The sequence below is a fragment of the Lampris incognitus genome, chromosome 16 (genome assembly GCF_029633865.1).
Source record: "Lampris incognitus isolate fLamInc1 chromosome 16, fLamInc1.hap2, whole genome shotgun sequence".
Classification (NCBI taxonomy): domain Eukaryota; kingdom Metazoa; phylum Chordata; class Actinopteri; order Lampriformes; family Lampridae; genus Lampris; species Lampris incognitus.
In genome coordinates, this window is record NC_079226.1 from 20,075,166 (window position 1) to 20,097,389 (window position 22,224).

Genomic DNA, 22,224 nt, shown 5'->3' on the forward strand with positions numbered 1-22,224 from the left:
ATACTCAGGTAGGCTGTGGCGTTGACACGATGCTCAATTGATACTAAGGGGCCCAAAGTGTGCCAGGAAAATATCCCCCACACCATTACACCACCACCACCAGCCTGAACCGTTGATACAAGGCAGGATGGATCCATGCTTTCATGTTGTTGACGCCAAATTCTGACCCTACCATCCGAATGTCGCAGCAGAAATCGAGACTCATCAGACCAGGCAACGTTTTTCCAATCTTCTATTGTCCAATTTTGGTGAGCCTGTGCGAATTGTAGCCTCAGTTTCCTGTTCTTAGCTGACAGGAGTGGCACCCGGTGTGGTCTTCTGCTGCTGTAGCCCATCTGCCTCAAGGTTCGACGTGTTGTGCGTTCAGAGATGCTCTTCTGCATACCTCGGTTGTAATGAGTGGTTATTTGAGTTACTGTTGCCTTTCTATCAGCTCGAACCAGTCTGGCCATTCTCCTCTGACCTCTGGCATCAACAAGGCATTTTCGCCCACAGAACTGCCGTTCACTGGATATTTTCTCTTTTTCGGACCATTCTCTGTAAACCCTAGAGATGGTTGTGCGTGAAGATCCCAGTAGATCAGCAGTTTCTGAAATACTCAGACCAGCCCATCTGGCACCAACAACCATGCCACGTTCAAAGTCACTTAAATCACCTTTCTTCCCCATTCTGATGCTCGGTTTGAACTGCAGCAGATCGTCTTGACCATGTCTACATGCCTAAATGCATTGAGTTGCTGCCATGTGATTGGCTGATTAGAAATTTTCGTTAACGAGCAGTTGGACGGGTGTGCCTAATAAAGTGGCCGGTGAGTGTATATATTCTTTATATATTGTGATTAAAATAAAGACAAGCTTTTTCTACACCTTATTGTTTTAAAAAATCATTCACATTATATGACAGAAGAGCGATAAAAAGGAGACCTTTTGGTGTTAAAGGCGACGCAATGAAAAATGTGGGTGCACCTAAATTTTGTGCTAGTGCACCTAAAAAAAAAGTTAGGCGCACCAGTGCAACCAATGCAAAAAGTTAGTGTAGAGCCCTGAAAATGCTAAGATTTTCATTGGGAGTGACGAAGAAGGACAGGATTAGGAATGATTATATTAGAGGGAACGCTCAGGTTGGATGGTTTGGAGACAAAGCAAGAGAGGCAAGATTGAGATGGCTTGGGCGTGTGTGGAGCAGAGATGCTGGGTATATTGGGAGAAGGATGCTGAACATGGAGCTGCCAGGGAAGAGGAAAAGAGGAAGGCCAAAGAGGAGGTTTATGGATGTGGTGAGGGAGGACATGCAGGTGGCTGGTGCGACAGAGGAAGATGCAGAAGACAGGGAGAAATGGAAATGGATGAGCCGCTGTGGCGAGCCCTAACAGGAGTAGTAGTTGTAGATAGTATGTTGAAATTTCATATAATCTTACTCTGCTGATCTGCTCAGGGCTCATGGATGGAGAAACCTCAGTCTTGGACCTCAAATTGCCCTGCAGGACACATCCACATTGGCTGGAGCTAGGCATCTACCAATCTGAGTCATCCTCTGACAGATCGTCAACACCCTCAGAGGGCATTGGCCTGGAGGCCCATAGCATGTTATCAGTCGCCGTCAAAATCTCATCCCAGAATGCAGAGCGCAATGTCAAGGTAGGGTCTTAAGGTTATTACTTAACTTGTCTATTGTGGTCTGGTGCTCACTAAATTGCTGTGTGCTTTCCATCCAGGAATTTCTGGTTGCTGTGGGAGTTAGAGGAGCAACACTCCAGCACAGAGTGGTCCCTTCCAGTCTGGGATGGTATGACCAGGTAGGGTGAGATGGCTCTCTTACCAAGTTAGCCCTGCCTTTTTTCCTCTCTTTACGTAATTTTGATTCAGAGTGTTAGCAAACACTCTGTTTTTGGCTTGTCTTTGACCACTCACATTTTGAGAAATCAGGAGGGAAGTGAGGTTGTCGCCCACCACAGTAAGGCACCAATGCTGTGGTAGGCACTGCGACACGCCCCAGCTTCTCAGCCTACTCGGGGGATTTAGTTGGCCAACAACAGCTTTTTACCTGGATCATGTTGTATTGGTTTAATATCCTGGACCCCGTGTGTATTGACAATGTGATGTGAAGTGTCTGTGATGCCCTCATTGTGGGAAATTAGGAGGGTTAATTGTAATGTGTGCTTTATACCAGAAGATGCAGTATAGATACTCTTCCTCATAATAGCTGTGTGATAGTCTTGTTTGTTGTTAAAATGTATTTCCAGGGTAATTAGTTTTGCCACCCTAGGAAAATACCAACATTTTTTCAGCTCAAAAAATGTATTGGTTTACTACCTCTTTTAAAAAAAAAAGATATTTTTCAAAGCTAACAATAAAATCTAACATTAACTGTTAAATCTGGTGTTGAATGTCATGTTACTTTTTGTATTTGAAACAGATTGTTGACTTCCTGAACGTTTCTGATGAGCCTGTGCTTGGTTACACCCCTCCAACATCTGTCACCACTTTGCATCTCCACCTGTGGAGCTGCTCTCTTGACTACAGGTAATGTAGAATCAACTCGTGTTTAAGACTCCGCATTCTTTAATTGGTTCATTCTAGATTCTGTGTATGACCTGTAGGTTTATCTCTGTGCATTTCCCCCTCGACAGACCCCTTTACCTGCCTCTCAGGTCACTGCTGATTGTAGAGACCTTCAGTGTCTCGAGCAGTGTTTCACTAGACCACTCTTCTTCTACACTCAGGTATGAAAGCTTCATTGGTCTTGTCACAGATACACACAAGGTTGATTTACGCTGAAGGTACTGGACAATGTGTTAATGCCAAAGTATCTTGTATTGTCTCCAGGATCATTTTGGACGAAGCTGCCCTGTTCCTCTCTGACAAGTGCAACACTGTTGCTGTCAATCTATCTCGTGGTAGGCTGAGTTTTTTTTTTAATAAAATAAATTCAGAGATTACTTGACTTGTTTTGAAATGCTAGAGCTTAAATAGATGCTTGCCTCTGCCCTAACTCAGACTATGTGCAAGTGGTAGACATGGGAACATTGGAGCTGAGGATTACAGCTGTCAAACCAGGAGTCAATGGAGAGTTGGTAAGATTTTGCAAGTCAATTTGCTGATTACATTTTCATATTTTTTATGATGAGGCTTTTAATGATGAGCGGGGTTGGGTATCGTTTAAAAATTTTCGGTACCGATAACAAAACCATACCTCCAATTCGATACGATGCTTAAACAATACTTTTTCGATGCTATATATTATGAAAACCTTATAGGATTATCAGCAAACTACTTTTCTATACAGCGAGCACCATAATTCTTGACACATTGTGTTATTTAAGTTCTGTGCTCTAGCATTTTGAGATTGAAAGTGAGGTCAACAATGACAATGAAGTCAACGTGCAGATTGACATCTTTAATGTATGTGAGCCTATTTATATACATAATCATAACCGTCCTTACCTGTTTCATCATTGCTAGCAGTGGCACCAGAAGACCCAGCAGCAGACATCCCAGAGCTAACGTTAATGTTGGCAGCAGCACGGACATTAACGTTATCAAACACAGAGCAGTTGTCCACTTGTAAATTTAACCCATGCGTGATCAGATGTTTCATCATATTCGACATATTCCCAGACTTGCATTTGATGATCGCTTTGCAGCGGTTGCATTTTACTGTGTCAGGTTTGCTGTCTATTTTTACAAAGTGTAGCCACGCTTTGGAACACATAGTAGCTCACTGAATCTTGCCCGCCAGTTTTCAACTCCAATGCAGTCACGAGACACACACGCATACCAAATAGCTTCATGCTGATTTGTCAGTCAGTTGCCTGTGTACACCAACGCTGGTAATGATTGGCTGGCTGTGATAGCGTTCACGTCGTCTATCGTAAAGTATTGAAATTTGGCACCGTTTTTTTCCAAAGAGTTTGATACTCGGTAGGACCGAGATATTTCGGTTGGTGCCATATGGGCACTGTTTTCGATACCCAACCCTAATGATGAGTCAAACATTTTGTCCTATTTGTTTTTCTTGGTGGGCCGACAGTCTGAGCCTCGATTTGAGCTGCGTTGTTCCAGTGACGTCATTCATATCAGAACTTGTTCAGACTCCTGTGCTGCCCTCATGAACCTCATCCAGTACATTGCCAGCTATGGAGACTTGCTGCCTCCTGCAGAATCAGAGGCAAAGAGCAGCAGCACCATGCAAAAACCCAAGGTTAGTATTGGTGCCATCCATGAGTCAATATTGCTAACTCTAAAAAGAAACCTCTAGTTTAAAGGGAAAACTGTTTATAAATACTTGGATTGCTTTTGTATTTAAACAGGTGGAATTTCTCAGCCGGCCCCCATCTAAGACTCCTCTGCTCCCAGAGACAGAGCAACAGATGTTGCAGGACCTGATGAGTGAGGCTATGGAGGAGACTGATGGGCAGCATGCACTGAGCCTTCAACAGAATGGTTGGACCCCCATTTGATAATATACATTAAAGCTACAATCTAGACAATAGCTAATACATGAATATCCAAATCATGAGTGTTGTTCATTTAATGGTTACTATCTGGTAGGACTTTCCTAGAAAAAAAATGTTGGATGTGTTGCATTGTACTTCTTTAGTGAAGTAAGCAACCAAATGCAGAAGGAGGCAAGTAGCAGTGGGTTTCAAGAAGAAACAAAGTTATTGTGGCTACTAGCAAACAGATGTGGCAGAACTTGTGAAGGTCTTTTACAAAGAGATACAATGCCTTGCAAAATATTCAACCCCCTTGACAGTCATCACTAATTTCTGGATTATAAAAAGATACTCACACATCTGTTCCTGAACAATATTATTTTTGTGAACCTATAAGTTCCAGCAGCATGTTCCCAAAGCCCAAATAAGTTGTTTTGCTGACGTTTTTTTTTTTGTAAATACTACTACTACTACTACTACTACTACTACTACTACTACTACTACTACTTTAGGCTGCTCCCATTAGGGGTCTCAACAACGGGTCATCCGTTTCCATTTCTTCTTGTCTTCTGCATCTTCCTCTGTCACACCAGCCACCTTCATGTCCTTCCTCACCACATCCATAAACCTCCTCTTTGGCCTTCCTCTTTTCTGGCAGCTCCATATTCAGCATCCCTCTCCCAATATGCCCAACATCTCTCTTCCACACATGTCCAAGCCATTTCAGTCTTGCCTCTCTTGCTTTGTCTCCAAACCGTCCAACCTGAGCTTTTTTTTTTAATTTTTTAAAATAAAAACTAAAGTATAGTTTTTGCATAAGTATTCAACCCCCACATATCAGTACTTTGTAGAGTACCCTTTTGCTGTAATAACAGTCATGATTCTCTTGGGGTAGGTATGTACAAGCTTTGCACATTCTTCTGGAGTAATTTTGCCCATTCTTCTTGGCAGAATTTGTACAAGTCTTGCAGGTTGGTGGGATGGTGCCTCTGGACTACGATTTTCAGTCTGTGCCACAGATTTTCAATGGGGTTGAGGTCTGGACTTGGCCACTCCAGAATGGTCACCTTTTTGTTGCTGAGCCATGCCATTGTTGCTTTAGCCTTGTGCTTAGGATCATTGTCCTGCTGGAAAGTGAACTTTCTCCCAAGCTTCAGTGTTATGGCAGACTGCAACAGGTTTTCTTCCAATATTTCCCTGTATTTAGCTCCAGCCATTCTTCCCTCAATTTGAACAAGGTTCCCAGTGCATGCAGATGAAAAGCAACCGCATAGCATTATGCTGCCGCTGCCATGCTTCACTGTAGGGAGGGTGTTTTTAGGGCATGAACAGTGTTAGGTTTGGGCAATCTTATCCAGAAAGGGCCAGTGGGGGTGAAGGTTTTTGTTCCAACCAAGCAGTTACACACCTGATCCCACTAATCAACCAGTAGAGTATTTGCTGAGGAACTTGATTAGGAGACACAGGTGTGTAACTGCTTGGTTGGAACAAAAACCTGCACCCACACTGGCCCTTTCTGGATAAGATTGCCCACCCCTGTATGGGCTCACAAAAATAATATTGTTCAGGGACAGATGTGTGGTATCTTGTATAATCCAGAAATTAGTGACGACTGTCAAGGGGGTTGAATACTTTTGCAAGGCACTGTACTTTACTAAGAGGTGCTGTAATATCAGTAGCTAATAGTTGGGTTCATCCATGATTTATTTTTTTTTGGCAGTGGGTAGGTGCTGATATAATGGCACTGGCAACTCATTCATTTGGAAGGGGTTACTGGGTTTTGGGTGTTCAAACACCACAGCAATCATGTCAAATCACCGTTGATGTCATTAAATTAAACAAAAGCAATAAACTTTAGGATTGTATCTTTAAAGCTTAATGATTTTTATGCCTTTTTCCTCACACATACACTTATGCAGGTATCCATCAGGAAGGAAATCATGACCATGACCCTCCTCGTTCAGATCTGTTCCTGTTTCCGGATGAAAGTGGGAATTTGGCCCAGGAGTCAAGTCCCACCTACCCCATGCTCCACTCTCCCCTCATCACCCCTGCCCCAAACTTGACCCAAGACGTCGATGACTTTTGCATCCTAGAGACACCAGGCTCAAGAGGAGATGTATGGATGTATTCATTCACGCTTTTATGGTCACTGTAACTCAAGTCACTTGTCTTAAAAAAAAGTTGTATTCAATGGAAGTGTTGGTTTTTTATTTGGTTTTTTTTTAAGGATCGCGATCAGGAGCCAGTAGTGAAGAAACTTACCTCCAACTCCATAGAAATCAAAGACAACCACTTCAGTCAGCCTCTAGACAGCAGTGACTCCAACCGTGGAGCCATGAACTTTCCTGTTCCAGAGGTGCGCTATCTCATTAGGGAGATCTCTGTCATCTGGCATCTCTATGGTGGGAAAGACTTTGGGAATGCCACTTTTGCAGCCTCTCCTGCTAGAAGCTGGGGGTGAGATATTGACTGTTAAGCAGTTGCACACACAGAATTTTCACATTGAATTGCAAAGCTGAACACATGAAGGTACAATCGCAGAGTATCGAGGCAAACGACATGTCGGGAGACTTTCCTGTTTGTGTACAGACGGCAGTGACTCACTCAACATGAAAAGTGCTATTTTTAGCATACCTCTAATTCATTTTTTATAAAGAAAATAAGAGTATGGTAGAGTCAACGCTGGAGGATAGAACAGTGTTCTAAGTCATGGTGCATCAAGAAGAGACAAAGCTAGACGCCACCAGTGTTTTTATATTGAAATTAATAGAACCATCAGTCTTGACGTGCATTGACTGGCACAGGTGTGTTCTGCCCTTAAGAGGCTTATAGAATAATAGTAATAATAATAATGATAATAATAATAATGATTTTATTTATATAGCACTTTTCTAAAACAATGCCACAAAGTGCTTCACAAAAAAATAATGAAAAACAAACAGACAAGGCAAAAACAAGAGTAAGACCAAACAAGTAAGAGCAAAAACAGCATAAATAAAAACAAATATTAAGACTTATTTGATTTTTATCTACATTCTTGCAGGTCTACTCCTCACAGCTCCCCTTCCCAGACCCCTGTCAGACAGGGCAGGGTTGGAGGACGGGCAGGAGGTGGAAAGGGAAGGAACCCAGATGTTCTGATGGAGATCCAGCTCAGCAAGGTAAAGGTCCTCCTCTCTTCCATGAAACTAAGGCATCCAACCCTCATGACCACCTACTTTTATCTGATTGATTTCGCCATTTCTTCAGGTGAGGTTTCAGCACGAAGTGTACCCAGATGCACTGGTGGCTTCTGGGTTGGCAGTGGACCAGCCTGTGTCCCGGCAAGTGTTTATTGTACAGGACTTAGAAATCCGGGACAGGCTGGCCACCTCACAGATGAACAAATTCCTCTACCTGTACTCCAGCAAGGAAATGCCCCGCAAAGCCCATTCTAACATGGTAAGGAAAGCAACATTTTCGAAAATTTACATTTACAATTTCCAATTTTATTTAGCAGATGCTTTTATCTAAAGCGACGTACATCTGAGAGGTAGTTGGCTTGTATAGCATTACTAATCTAAGCCACGGACTCTTCCTGGAGACTCGTCCCAACCAGGGTTTGGACGAGTTACCGGTGGGAAAGCTGGCATTCTTAGCTACTGAGCTATCCAGCCAAAAAGACAGGAAAACATAGTACTGACCTATTTGGTAATGCTGCACTGAGTTTTAGGCCTGGTGTAACTTAGTGTCTGTGTGTGTGTGTGTTTGTGTTTTTCCTCAGCTGACAGTCAGGGCTCTACACATGTGTCCAGAGGCAGGCCAGGCTCCCCAGGAGTGCTGTTTGCGTGTTTCCTTAATGCCCCTTCGCCTCAACATTGATCAGGTGACTTGCTGTTGAAAAATCTAATGGAGATGATTAGTCTTGTCAATTATAGACCTCAGCAGCCTTCTACCGTGCAGAAAGAAACATTTTTTAATAACTTAATATAGTGTCTATGAATGTTCTCATTCATTCAGGTCATGGTTATCCAAAGGAGTTGAATCAAGTGCAACTGGACTTGGTATATATCCGGATATATACCAAGTCCAGTTGCACTTGATTCAACTCCTTTGGATAACTTTATATAGTACTTTTCTAAAACAATGTTACAAAGTGCTTTACTAAGAGATAAAACCAGATAAGGCAAAAATAAAAATAAGACCAAATAAGAGTAAGAATAAGAACAGTATGAATAAATTAAAAACAAGTATCAAACATTTGTAAAAGCTTTCACAAAAAGAAAAGTTTTAAGATGAGGTTGAAAAGAAGCTAGAGACTTGGTTTGTTAGTTCGATAGGAAGAGAGTTCCATAGTGTGGGGGCTCTAACAGCAAAAGCCCGATCACCCTTTGTGACAAACCGAGACCTGGGTATAACCAGCAGGGCTCCATCTGCAGATCTTAATGGTCAAGAGGGTGTATACCAGGTCAATAAATCAGAAATGTATGTAGCAGCAAGACCGTTTAAGGCCTTAAAAGTAACGGGGGTCTAGGTGGTGTTGCAGTCTATTCCATTGCCTACCAACACGGGGATTGCCAGTTCGAATCCCTGTGTTACCTTCAGCTTGGCTGGGCATGTTTACAGACATGATTGGCCGTGTCTGCGGGTGGGAAGCCGGATATGGGTATGTGTCCTGGTCGCCGCACTAGCGCCTCCTCTGGTCAGTTGGTGCGCCTGTTTGGGGGGAATAGCGTGATTCTCCCACGTGCTACACCCCCTTGGCGAAACTCCTCACTGTCAGGTGAAAAGAAGCAGTTGGCGACTCCACATCAGAGGAGGAGGCATGTGGTAGTCTGCAGCCCTCCCCGGATTGGCAGAGGGGGTGGAGCAGCGACCGGGATGGCTTGGAAGAGTGGAGTAATTGGCCGGGTACAATTGGGGAGGAAAAAAAAGGGGGGGGTGAGCAATAAAATTTTGAAATCCATTCGAAATATAACAGGGAGCCAGTGTAGGGAGGCAAGGACAGGAATGATATGGTCATACTTCTTTGTCCCAGTAATGAGCTGAGCAGCGGCGTTTTGTACCAGCAGCTGACCGTTTAGGGAGCCCTTGCTGATACCCGAGTAAAGTGCGTTGCAATAGTTAAGCATGTACAACTTTTTGCAGATCGGCAAATGATAAAAATAACCCAATTTTGGAGATTACCTTGAGCTGGACAAAGCATGACTGAACAATTTGATTATCAAAACCGAGGTTAGCATTGAATATTACCCTAAGATTCCTAGCAGCCTGCTTAAGACTGCCTGACAGACCACCAAGATTAGTACCAAAAGGGCTGATGGAATTTGAGGGGACCAAACACAATGACCTTAGACTTATCATCATCAAATTTAAGAACATTTCCAGACATCCGGGATTTAATGTCAGAGAGGCAAGTTATGAGATTTTCTAGGACGCTAGGATCTGTGGGTTTTAGTGGCATGTATAACTGAGTGTCGTCAGCATAAAAATGGTAAAACACATGGTGACTTTGAATGACCTGGCCAAGGGGCAGCATGTATATAGAAAACGGAAGGAGGCAAAGAACTGAGCCATTGAAGAGGCAGAGTTACCCAGAACAACAGAAAAAGTTCTGTTGGTCAGGTAAGAGTATAATAAACTAAGAGCCAAGCCCTTGATGCCAACCCAAGTCTCTAAGCAATGTAAGAGGATGCTGTGATCGACTGTGTCAAAGGCAGCACTTAAGTCGAGCAGTCACCTCTGTCTGCAGTCAGCAGTAGGTCATTAGTGACCTTAACTAGAGCTGTCTCGGTACTATGAAGTGCTCTAAAACCAGACTGGAAACTGTTAAAAACACTATTAGTGTTCATAAAAGAAATCAATTGAGATGAAATTACTCTCTCTAGAACCTTAGATAAAAAAGACAATTTGGAAATTGGTCTGTAGTTACTTAAGGACAGGGAATCTAAATTAGGTTTCTTCAGCATTGGGTTTTAAGCAATGGCATGCTTAAAACTATCTGGAAAAGAACCAGAGGCCAGAGAATTATTAAGAATTTACAGAATAATGGGGCTGAAAGTTGAAAATACCTCCTTGAGCAGCTTAGTGGGAATGATCTCTAAGATGCAGGAGGAGGAGTTCAATCTGGAGACTGTACTCTCTAACATTGAAATTGTAATTGGTTGGAACTGGGTGAATGAGGCAGAATTAACATGGGAAATGGAGCAAATTCTAGGGACATGCTGGATTTGGGACCTGATATTCTCCACCTTATTTACAAAATGAGTTAGAAATTTTTCGGACAACTCAACAAAATGAGGGAGAAATTTTTTGGACAACTAAACATCAGGTTAAAAAAAAAGTGGAGGGATTATTAATAACAATCACTTACCTTAAAGAGAACTTTAGGATTCTGGTTATTTCTTGATATCAGTTCAGAGAAGTACGCTGATCTCGCATTCTTAACTACCTTCTGGTAAATTAACATTTGGTTCTTAAGGGTGTTATGTTCTAATTCAAACTTGTTGACCTTCCATTGTCATTCTGATTTTCTACACATTCTTCTAAGTTCACGAGTGTGATCACTCAGCCAGGGGAGGTTATTTGAGTTTTTTTTCCTAGTTTTAAACAGTGCATTTTGGTCAGATGGATAGGCACTGATCATTGAATGAATTTAACAGTGCATCTGGCTTGAGGGGGGATATAGAGGGATTAAAGGATGATGAATTAAAAGCATAACAGAATTTAACTGCAGAGCCAGCGTTGGGAATGTGAGAGCATGTTTTAGGATAGTGACTAGGAATAGTGAGCTGTAGTGGAACTATGGTCAGTTACAGCATATTCACCAGTACAGGTTGAGACAATCAAGAGAGAAATCAGATGAGAGTACAAGGTCTAAAATGTGACCTTTGGAATGTGTGGCCCCTTTAACAGATTGAATTAGATTAAAAGAGTCTATAAGAGCCAAAAAATGTGAAGTCAGGGAATGGGATGGACAACACATGAATATTAAAATCACCAAGAATAAGTACGCTCATATTTTGGCATGAGAATAGATAGGTCAGAAAACACAGAAATAAAACTGAATTAGGGAACCTATAAATTAAGATGCAGAGTAAAGGGGGAGAGCCAGTGATTAAAAAAAACATGAAACCTCAAAGGAGATAAAATTACTAAAAATAGCAGGATGGCACTTGAGACCTAACTTATGAAAAACAGTTAGGCCACCCCTTCTTCCAGAGGGCCTGGGAATATGAAAATATGCAAAGTCAGAGGGCTTAGCCTTAATCAGGGGAACAGTGTCCCCTAGGGACAGCTATGTCTCAATAATCATAAAAAAGTCAAAATTATTAGAAACAATAAAATCATTAATGATAACGAACTTATTACCGAGAGATCTCACATTCAAGAGGCCAAAATTGTTTGGTGTCAAAGCAGCATTAAAGCCAACAGGAGTGCAGCAAATAGGACGCAAATTGCAGATATTTGCCCCAGATATTCAGTTGTTTGGTCTACTATTAGATACATCATGTGGATGAGAGGCACGGTTCCTAATAATAGTCTGTATGGGGAAAACTCCCGGTGAGAGGGTCAATGACAGATGAGGCCAGTGGAGGGAGCCAGCGAGTGGAATAGTACCGTGGGTCGCTACCACAGGCGGAAGCAGAGGCTCCAGGAGAGAAGTGTGGGGTGTAAACAGTCAGTCTTGTAGAGAGGACTGTATGGCTTGCTGCAGGTTGGCCACTAGCATCTGGCTACCCAACCTGTTGGGGGGGAAGTTTGTCAGTTCTGAAGGAGAGACGAGCCCAAAACAGATTAAAATTGTCAATAAAACCAATATTGTTAGTCCTGCAGGTGGAGGTGAGCTACGTGTGCAGGCTGAGGATCCTGCTGAAATGCCCGCTCCACGGGCCAGTGTCAGATAGGACCCGAGATAAAAACAGACTTTCCACAAGTAGTTAAAGAGCTGAAAAGTTCAATAAAATCCTTTTTGGTTAGTACAGACTGCTGACAAGCTGCATCGTTTGTCCCCACGTGAACGATCACTCGATTGGTGGAGGACGGGAGTGAGCGGATCAGCCCGGGGAGCTTATCGATCATTTTTTAAATGATTACACCCTCCTTTTTATTTGTAGGATGCGCTGTTCTTCTTGAAGGACTTCTTTACTTGTCTCGCTGCTGAAATTGAGTTGTTCTGTCCACCTGATCAGGAAGGTAAAAGTACCAGTTTTCAATTGCCATTATATTCTATTAGTATTGATTGAAAAGTCAACTTCAAAAAATCTGTACAATGTCATTGATTGCATTGAGTTATATTGAAAAGCATACATTTACAGTGTAAGAGCAAGCTAAGTGATAACTAGAAAAAAAAACTTTTGTTTGCAATGATTATGTTGAAGTATTGCATTATTACTTAGTTTTGATTTTGTTGTATGTTGTTACATTACAAATTAGTTATGGTTATTAACACCACACTGATAACATACAAGGACTGTATTCAGAGACAGTTTGTCTTTAAAAGAAGGTGTATGTAACATTCACATAGAATATCTTGATATTACTTGTTAACAGCAATGGGATAACTATGAGGTAACAAAGATCTCTTTTGGATACTGGAGAATGCTTGTTTGCAATTGGCTCCCAGTTACACATTCTTGTTTCTGCAGCTCTCTGCATTTCCATGAAGAAACCAGCTGCTCCAGAGATCTCCTGTAGCTTCTCAAAGCATGCTGGCAGCAACCAGGACCTGGCCCCAATTATCTCTGTGCCTGCTCAGAGACAAATGAGCTACAATGGTCTAACCACATTGGGCAGGCAGGAATCCAATGAAAGTGATGCTGCTGCTCCTTACTTCACAGACCAACCCATTTTCTTTAGGTCAGTTTCAAATAACAAAATATCTGGGAGCTCTCAGAGAGTCATTGAGTTAATCATCATTTGACATTTATATTATTTCCTTACAGGGAGTTTCGATTTACCTCAGAGGTCCCCATTCGGCTGGATTATCATGGCAAACATGTTTCAATGGAACAGGTGTGCATATGAGTATCATGAGAAAAAGTATATGTATCTTTTGCTGCTTATGCTTCATGGATGATTTTACAAATGACGTTTTGGTCATTTTGTTTTTTTAGGGAACATTTGCAGGGATCATCATTGGACTTACGCAGCTGAACTGTTCAGAGCTTAAACTAAGACGATTATGCTACAGACAAGGGTATGTTTCACATCATCAGTCAGTAAGTGCAAATATGTGGCATTTTTACGCACATAATTCAGCATGTGGAAAACAAATTTGAAGTAGTACCTTTTTTTCCCAGGAAAGTAATGGTCACTTGTCTTTCAGGCTTTTGGGTGTGGATAAACTTTTTTCCTATGCAATCAATGAATGGCTAAATGACATAAAGAAAAACCAGCTACCAGGCCTACTTGGAGGAGTGGGGCCTATTCACTCTTTGGTCCAGTTGGGTGAGTAGACCACAAGAGTCAAGATTATTTTATTTGTCCCTGAGTGAATTTGTCTTAGACATAAAGGCTTCCACATAAAAATACATAGAATATAGTGCAGTAACAGACATAAAATGCATAGCACAGACAAGTGCAGACATAAAGTGCATTTAAATACATGTAACACAGCCCCTCATTCACACACTCCTTATGTCCTGAGTTTATAAAATTCACTGATAGAGGGATGGGTTTTTATACCTGTTCAGGTATCTTTTCTTGTATCTAATTGGAACCCTGTAGCGTCTGCCTGATGGGAGCAGTTCATATTCTGAATCCAGGACATGATACCACAGCATGATAAAATAACATCATTACCCTCTGAACAACCCCCACAAGCTCTTGAGCCTGAACAATTCTTTGGGACTCTAACCCTGCATTCACACACCTAGCAACTTGGTTGATGAGTGGCCATAAGCTTAGTGATTTTCTATGGCGCTGAGCCACTGGATGATGAGCAACTGGTTTATCACTGGAAAAAAAAGTTGACAGTTTTTTTTTCAACTTTCATGGGCATCACCTATCAGCAGTCAATTAGATTTCTTCTTCTTCTTCTTGTTTCCTTTCCATTGTGACAAAAGTTCCATGGATAATGTTCTGCTTGTAGTGACAGAAGTGGAGGTGACGCTGATTACAGCGATCCAAAGTCTCCCCTAGCCCCAATGAAGGACTCCGCTGGATGTTTTACAATAGGACGTTTTGCAGTGAAGTCCCCTGTACAAATAAACTAATTTGACTTTTGTAATTTCAATCACATTTTTTTTGCAGGTTCTGTGTCTGTCTGGGATGGTAGACTGACTGAACATTGGCTGAGTTGATACTTGGGTGCAGCTGCAATCACATGCAATGAACTTTTCAATAGCGGAACATGTTCAAGTTAGCCTGTCCAAGTAAATGTGCGACAGGTGAAATTCAGTGTGTGATGGCCAAAAGATAATTGTAATTGTTGACTGTAACAATGCTTGGTTTCGAGGAGCACTGGGTTAGACACTCCATCAATGTTTTATTAACACAAACTGATGTGGACATACAACATGAGAAAATTAATATTTATCTAAATTAAACAAATTAAACTGAGCCACCCACCACGTTACACTCTCTAATACTCCGATTTTCCAGTCTCTGTATGCGGTATTCACGTCCAAAGGATGTTCTGTTATAGGCACACTTGCAACAGATAAAAATAACAGAAGGGCCCTGACACACCAGGCTGTCAGCCAATGTCGGGCCGTCGGTGAGCGTCTGTGACCCTAGTTTTTGCGATGTGTCCGGCACCGTCAGCACTAGTCGGACCCGTCAGCAGCTTTTCGGCCGATTCAGCATGTTGAATCATCGGTGATTGTTCAGCTTAGCGAATCAGTGCAGAACGTACATGCTAGTTGGCAGTCGGCTGTAGTCTTTGCGGTCTGTTTCAAGTGCTACTTTTTGGCCCAGACGGCAGGTGACGTGAGGCAACGCAGCAGTCGGCCTTCGTCGCCGCTACTTGGTTTAGTGTGTCTGGACCCTAAGGAAGGAAATTTAAGGAAGTTTGTGCTTTGATCAGCTCAGGTGTGAATGGTAGATTTCAGTTTTTGTCTTACAGATATAGATCACCACAGTGCTTTTTCATGATTCTTCAAGTTCAATAAAAATCACTCTATACAAAATATTTAAAATTTACGGTCATTCATCAGTTAGTTTAAGCTACATACCAAGTTGATTGCTGTGTGAACGCAGAATTACATCTCCCTATAAATTACAAAATTCACATGGATAATAATCATAAAATATAAAATCCCGACTGGTTCCAGACAAGTATAACCCAATGTGAAAGAGCTATTTTTATGAAATTCTAACTTAACTTCTCAGTACCTCACAAAGGTCAGCAATAACTGTTTTGACTAAATGGTTGAGTTTTAGAATTGTCTTTTATAATTGTCTTCAACCAAGGTATTTCCCCATCAAAATTGCTACTACAAAGCAAATTTTCATGTCAGAATTAACTTGCAAAGCTTGGGCTATATTAAGTTAACAATGGTATTTTATAGTCAAGGCAGCTGTTCAATGTTGGCATCAAAGCATGATTAAACCTCAACTAAAAATTCGTTGCTATCCTCGTACTTGAACCTTAATCCTTAGATAAGGTTTCTTGTTGTTTTTCTTTGTTCTATGTTGTGTTCAGTTCAGGGATTCAGGGACTTGGTCTGGCTCCCAATAGAACAGTACCGGAAGGATGGTCGGATAGTCCGTGGGTTTCAGAGAGGCACTGCATCCTTTGGAACCTCTACGGCAATGGCTGCGCTGGAGCTCACCAACCGTATGGTGAGAACCATCCAGGTAAATTGGCATTTGAGTTATTCAAAGGTCAAGCTTATTGGTAATGGACTGTACCAGGCACCTTACAAATATGTTGTCTGTCCCTAGGCGGCAGCTGAGACAGCCTATGATATGGTGTCTCCAGTGCCTGATGAGAGAGAGACAAGGAGGATAAAGCGCTTCTCCCACTACGGATTAGCTCATCAGCCTGTTGACCTGAGAGAGGGCGTAGCCAAGGCCTACACCGTTGTCAAAGAGGTAATAAAACTGTCAAAAATGGCTAAACTGCAATATTCACACTGCATTGCTGTTCATCAAAGGAACTGTACTTGCTGTCCGTAAAGATTTTATGATGTGTGATACACCTACAGGGAATCACAGACACGGCACTGACCATCTACGACACAGCTACCCGGGAACATGAGCAACGCGGAATGACTGGGGCAGTGGGTGGAGTGCTAAGACAGCTGCCCCCAGCAGTGGTCAAGCCTCTCATCATGGCCACTGAAGCCACCTCCAATGTTTTGGGGGGAATGAGGAACCAGATTCACCCCGACGCACGCCAAGAGGAGTCTCAGAAATGGAGGCAAGGGGAAGAATAATTTTCTCTTGCCATCGAGTAACTGAAACTGATTGCTCCCAATGAGCTGCCAGTGAAAAAGGACTTGATGGCCATAAGCTGCTCAGCCCCGCACAGAATGTTGGAACGTGAAAGAATCATTGTGCCTCATTCATCAATCATTCGTACTTACAAATTTGTTTGTACACACCCATGGAATTTTTTAGCCCTGAAGTTTGTCTCAGTCAAGTCAAGTCATTTTTCTTATTTGTATAGCCCAATGTCACACATTACAAATTTGCCTCAAGGGGCTTTACAGCAACACAACATCCTGTCCGTAGAACCTCGCATTGGATAAGGAACAACTCCCTAAAAAAACCCTTAAGCAGGGAGAAAAAATAGGAAGAAACCTCAGGGAGAGCAACAGAGGAGGGCTGTCTCTCCCGAGATGGACAATGTGCAATGGATGTTGTGTTTACACAATTTGCAGAATACAACATTGAAAGAGGATAAAAGAATTATAATGGGATTATAACATTTATGAAGAATATGAAGAGCAGGATTCCAAGCAGTGTCCAGACGCCACCGGAACAGCCCAGGACCCAAGCAACGCAACCAGCATCACCATGTAAAGAATTTAAAAAAAAAAAAGTTGAACCCTGGTAACCCCTGAATTTAGACACCAATTGGCTAACACTGATGTCTTTGCAAGCCTGAGTGATGGCTCGTTGCAAGAGGTAGACAATAGATGTAAGGGGGAAGGAATTATGCTGCTGACTGTCAGAGAATATTGAGAGCTAAAAAAAAATTCCATAGGTGTGGAAGAACAAATTTGTACGTACGTACAAATGATTGATGAATGAGGCCTGTTGTCAGATTTTTTTTAAAATTTTTTATGTTAAACAGATACAGTTAGGTCCATAAGTATTTGGACAGTGACACAATATTTGTAATTTTGCCCTGGTACACCACCACAGTGGATTTGAAATGAAGTAACCAATATGTGATTTAAGTGTGGACTTTCAGCTTTAATTTAAGGGGTTGGACAAAAATGTTGTGTTAACCGTTCAGGAATTACAGCCAGTTTTATATATGGTCACCCCATTTTCAGAGGATCAAAAGTAATTGGACACTTGACTAACAAGTGGTTTTATGGGCAAGTAAGACCTTTTCCATCATTATGCCATGACAAATTAAGCAGATAAAAGGTCTGGAGTTCATTCCCAGTATTTACATTTGCATTTGGTAGCTGTTCATCGGAACTCTCAACACGAGGTCCATAGAGGTGTCAATACAAGTGATGGAGGCCATCATTAGGCTGAAAAAGCAAAGGAAATCTAGCAGATGGATAGTAAACACTTCAGGAGTGGCCAAATCAACATTTTGGTACATTCTTAAAAAGAAAGAATGCACTGGCAAGCTCAGCAACACCAAAAGGCTTGGAAGACCACGGAACACATCTACAGTGGATGATCGCAGAATTCTTTCCCTAGTGAAGACAAACACATTCACAACATCTAGTGAAGTCAAAAACACTCTTGAAAGGTAGGGGTATCATTGTCCAAGTCTACAATCAAGAGACGCCTGCATGAAAATAAATACAGAGGGTTTATGACAAGGTGAAAACCACTGGTGTCACTAAAGAACAGGAAGGCCAGATTAGACTGTTTAAAAACATCTAAAAACCTACCCAGTTCTGGAACAAGGTACTTTGGACAGATAAAGCAATGATTAACTTGTGCCAGAAGGAGGGGAAGAGGAAAAGTGTGGATAACAAAAGGAACAGCTCATGATTCTCAGCACACCATATTATCTGTCAAACATGGTGGAGGTAGTGTTATGAACTGGGCATGTATGGTTGCCAATGAAACTTGGTCATTGGTGTTTATTGATGATGTGACTACTGACAGAAGTAGCCGGATGGATTGTGATGTTTATAAGGATATACTATTTGCTCAGATGTAGCCAAATGTCACAAAACTGAGAGGACGGCGCTTCACACTGCAAAACAGGCTGAGAAAGCAGCCCAAGAGTCTCTCAAGGCAGAAAAGTGGAATATTCATCAGTGATCAAGTCAGTCACCTGACCTCAACCCAATTGAGCATGCTTTTCACTTGCTGGAGATCAAACTAATGGCCAAAAGACCCACAAACCAGCAACTGAAGGCAGCTGCCGTTAAGTCTTGGCAGAGCATTTCAAAGGAGGAAACTCAGAATTTGAAGATGTCCTTTGCAGTCTGTTCTTTGCAGGATTTTCCTCCAAACATTAAATATAATTGTTATAATCATAGTTGTGTTTGTTTGCCCAATTACTTTTGAGCCTTTGAAAATGGGGTGACCCTGTATATCCATGGCTGTAATTCCTGAATGGTTAATGCCATATTTTTATTCAACCCCTTAAATTAAAGGTGAAAGTCTACTCTTCAATCACATCTCAAATACTTCATGTCAAATCCACTGTGGTGGTGTATGGGGGCAAAATTACAAATATTGTGTAACTGTCCAAATACTTATGGACCTAACTGTATGTGCGTCATAGTCAGCACTGTTGTATATAAAACTTTCATCTCATAGGACAAATTGCAAATTGAGCTATTGATAAATGGCTTGTGTTAGTTTACCAGTGCCCATATTTCCCTCACAGTGCCTTCATGGTTATTAGCATTATCTACAACCCGGTTAAATCAGAGGTACTTTGGCAGGTAAGGGGAGTCTTTTGCTGATCAAGGGTCACATATTTTGTGTGGATTTCGTTTTTTGGGGAGATAGGACTGGTATTTTCAACATTAAAGTATAATGAGGAAAAAACAGGTTGTTCCCTTACTGGGCACCCACATAGCTTCATTTTGAAATGGCTCTGTACATTTACTGTTAAGACATTGTGTCCTATTATCCTACTTGATGTCAGCAGAGACTAATATCTAAGCTGTAATGTCCCTTAATTTATTTTAACCATGTATATGGGCCTTTTTATTTACTGTGTTCCTAATGTGTAACATTTCATGCAAATTAAGAGACGGTCAGGAAAATCACATCTGTGTGAATGTGATATATTTTATAGGTCTGTAAACGACACTTTCAGATGATCTAAAAGGGTGCTTGCCCACGTGATTTATAGATGGCAGTGAAGAAGACTGAATTTGTTCTGAAGTGTCACAACTTTACTGTGGGCTAAGCAAAAGCATAATTTTCATTAAGGCTGCTTTTTATAATGTAAAAGACAGGATCCAGGTGGTTTTTGTCCCTTGTCAATTTGCCACTTACATTTTTGAATTGTTGGCCCAACTTCCACAGGAAACCGCACCTGCTGTAGAATTTCAGCCAAAGTCTTAATATCATGCTCACTGGATTTTTGAAGTGTTTGTTTGGATACTGATGTTTGGCTTCATACATGGTGACTGTAGTCTTTTTAATTTGCTCATTTCCTTGTTCATGTGAATATTGCGAATATCGTGTTGTACATAAGTGTATAGTGGATTTTTGAATTTGTATTTAAAAGCATGAAATGTTCTTAAAAGGGAAATAAAAAATGTTAAGCCTGAACCTAAGTTGTTTTTACCTTTGCTGATCTAGATCGCAAAACTCGAGGCGGTTGCAGTTTAGTGTTCAGTGTGCAGCAATGAAGAGGCAAAAATTCTTCAACCTAAACAAAAAACAAAAAGACTAAAATCATTTGCACTTTAGAGCAGAGGCATACATTTAAATTCACTTCAGATGATTTTTTTTTAAATCTCTATGTTGTCTAAAATACATTTGCGGTGTTTTCAAATGCCCATATGAAAAATGGAAACAATTGGCTGGATTCTATTTTTTTTTATTTTAAAAGTTGAGTGGAAATGAAAGATGCCTTTTTAACCCTTTTATATCACATCCCCGCTCAGATTATGCACCTATTTAACAATATGTAAAACAAAAAAAAGTAACAAAAAATCAATTTCTTTGTCTATTTATCAACAATCACGTTTTCTTCCTGTAAAACAAAACATGACATATACTTACGTAGGCTTGAACCAACCAATTTCAACCAATAATATTATGACATGGCAGCACAGTGGCGCAGTGGTTAGTGTAGTCGCCTCACAGCAAGAAGGTCCTGGGTTCGAGCCTTGGGGTAGTCCAACCTTGTTGGGTCATCCTCTGTGTGGAGTTTGCATGTTCTCCCCGTGTCTACGTGGGTTTCCTCCGGGGGCTCCGGTTTCCTCCCACAGTCCAAAGACATGTAAGTGAGGTGAACTGGCCATACTAAATTTTCCCTAGGAATGAATGGGTGTGTGTGTGTGTGTGTGCATACACACAAGAGTGTTGTGATGCGTCTAGTGCAGCAGTGTGTAGTTGGAGGGAAGGTGCACGTGTTCTTCCAACCCGCTTGTGTCCTTCCTGCCTTTAGCTTGCTGCCGCTGGCTAGCCTTTGTGGGGAAGCATCCTAGCGTGTAACCCTTCCCTTGCCGGTACATAGCCTCTCCTTCACCAAGACTCCTGCCAGGCCTCCCCGTGGCCACACGTGGTAACTGGGGTCTGGCGGCCCCAGGCTAACTTGGCAGGGGATCTCGGAGCAGCAGTGGGCCCCAGAGATATGGTGTGCAGGCCCACCCTGGTGGACACACCCTGGCACCTATCAACCACTGCCCCGCTGCCTTGTGGGTGAGTCTGGAAGACATAAGGCTAAGGGAGCTTACCCCAACAGAAAAGCAAGCTGTGGCGGCACACTTCGAGGCGGTTTCCGAAAAACTGGATTTCCAGCAGCCCCCGGCGTTGGGAGAAGCGCACCCCCCCTGCCACTTTAAAAACCACCTCTGCGCAGGTATCTTCTGCTATCTGAGTCCTCAAAGGACCCACAAATAGAAGAAGATGGTTATCATCGGGCACGATGGACAACCAGCAAGCAAGCAAGCAAGTGTGTGTGTGTGTGTGTGTGTGTGTGTGTGTGTGTGTGTGTGTGTGTGTGTGTGTGTGTGTGTGTGTGTGTGTGTGTGTGTGTGTGTGCGCGCCCTGTGATGGCCTGGCAACCTGTCCAGGGTGTCTCCCTGCCTGCCGCCCTATAACTGATGGAATAGGCTCCAGCATCCTCGCGACCCTGAGAGCAGGATAAGCGGTTAAGATAATGGATGGATGGATGGATCCCCCCCAATAGAGTGCCTTGGGGTACACGGTCATAAGCCTTCTCCAAGTCCACAAGAAATATGTAAACTGGCTGGTCAAACTCCCATGCCTCCCTCAGTACATCCGCAAGGGTAAAGAGTTGGTCCGTTGCTCCATGGCCAGGACGGAATCCGCATTGTTCCTCCTGGATCTGAGGTTCGACAATTGGTCAGAGCCTCCTTTTCAGCACCCTAGAGTGGGCTTTCCCCTCGGGTCCCCAGGGCACCAGGGCAGTTGCTACAAGCCATCTGGCCCTTGTATAACAAAAATGAGAGTTGTGTCCGCATTCTCGGCACAAAGTCAAACACGTTTTCGGTGGGTGTCAGACT

The 22,224-nt window shown here is 42.2% G+C and overlaps 1 protein-coding gene across 1 annotated transcript in view; it reads left to right on the forward strand.

The window, feature by feature from the left end:
• atg2b (autophagy related 2B) overlaps nt 1-17,738 on the forward strand; it is a 35,072-nt gene extending 17,334 nt beyond the window's left edge. Inside the window, exons 23-43 of the mRNA XM_056295673.1 lie at nt 1,435-1,637; nt 1,715-1,795; nt 2,416-2,522; nt 2,630-2,722; nt 2,826-2,896; nt 2,997-3,073; nt 4,030-4,200; nt 4,310-4,442; nt 6,355-6,554; nt 6,666-6,895; nt 7,482-7,599; nt 7,688-7,879; nt 8,202-8,303; nt 12,535-12,613; nt 13,066-13,276; nt 13,363-13,432; nt 13,534-13,616; nt 13,746-13,867; nt 16,065-16,219; nt 16,307-16,456; nt 16,570-17,738. Coding sequence (XP_056151648.1) covers nt 1,435-1,637; nt 1,715-1,795; nt 2,416-2,522; nt 2,630-2,722; nt 2,826-2,896; nt 2,997-3,073; nt 4,030-4,200; nt 4,310-4,442; nt 6,355-6,554; nt 6,666-6,895; nt 7,482-7,599; nt 7,688-7,879; nt 8,202-8,303; nt 12,535-12,613; nt 13,066-13,276; nt 13,363-13,432; nt 13,534-13,616; nt 13,746-13,867; nt 16,065-16,219; nt 16,307-16,456; nt 16,570-16,800 — 2,879 coding nt within the window. The 3' untranslated portion in view covers nt 16,801-17,738. The remainder of the gene's footprint in view (nt 1-1,434; nt 1,638-1,714; nt 1,796-2,415; nt 2,523-2,629; nt 2,723-2,825; nt 2,897-2,996; nt 3,074-4,029; nt 4,201-4,309; nt 4,443-6,354; nt 6,555-6,665; nt 6,896-7,481; nt 7,600-7,687; nt 7,880-8,201; nt 8,304-12,534; nt 12,614-13,065; nt 13,277-13,362; nt 13,433-13,533; nt 13,617-13,745; nt 13,868-16,064; nt 16,220-16,306; nt 16,457-16,569) is intronic.
• The last annotated feature ends 4,486 nt before the right edge of the window (nt 17,739-22,224 follow it).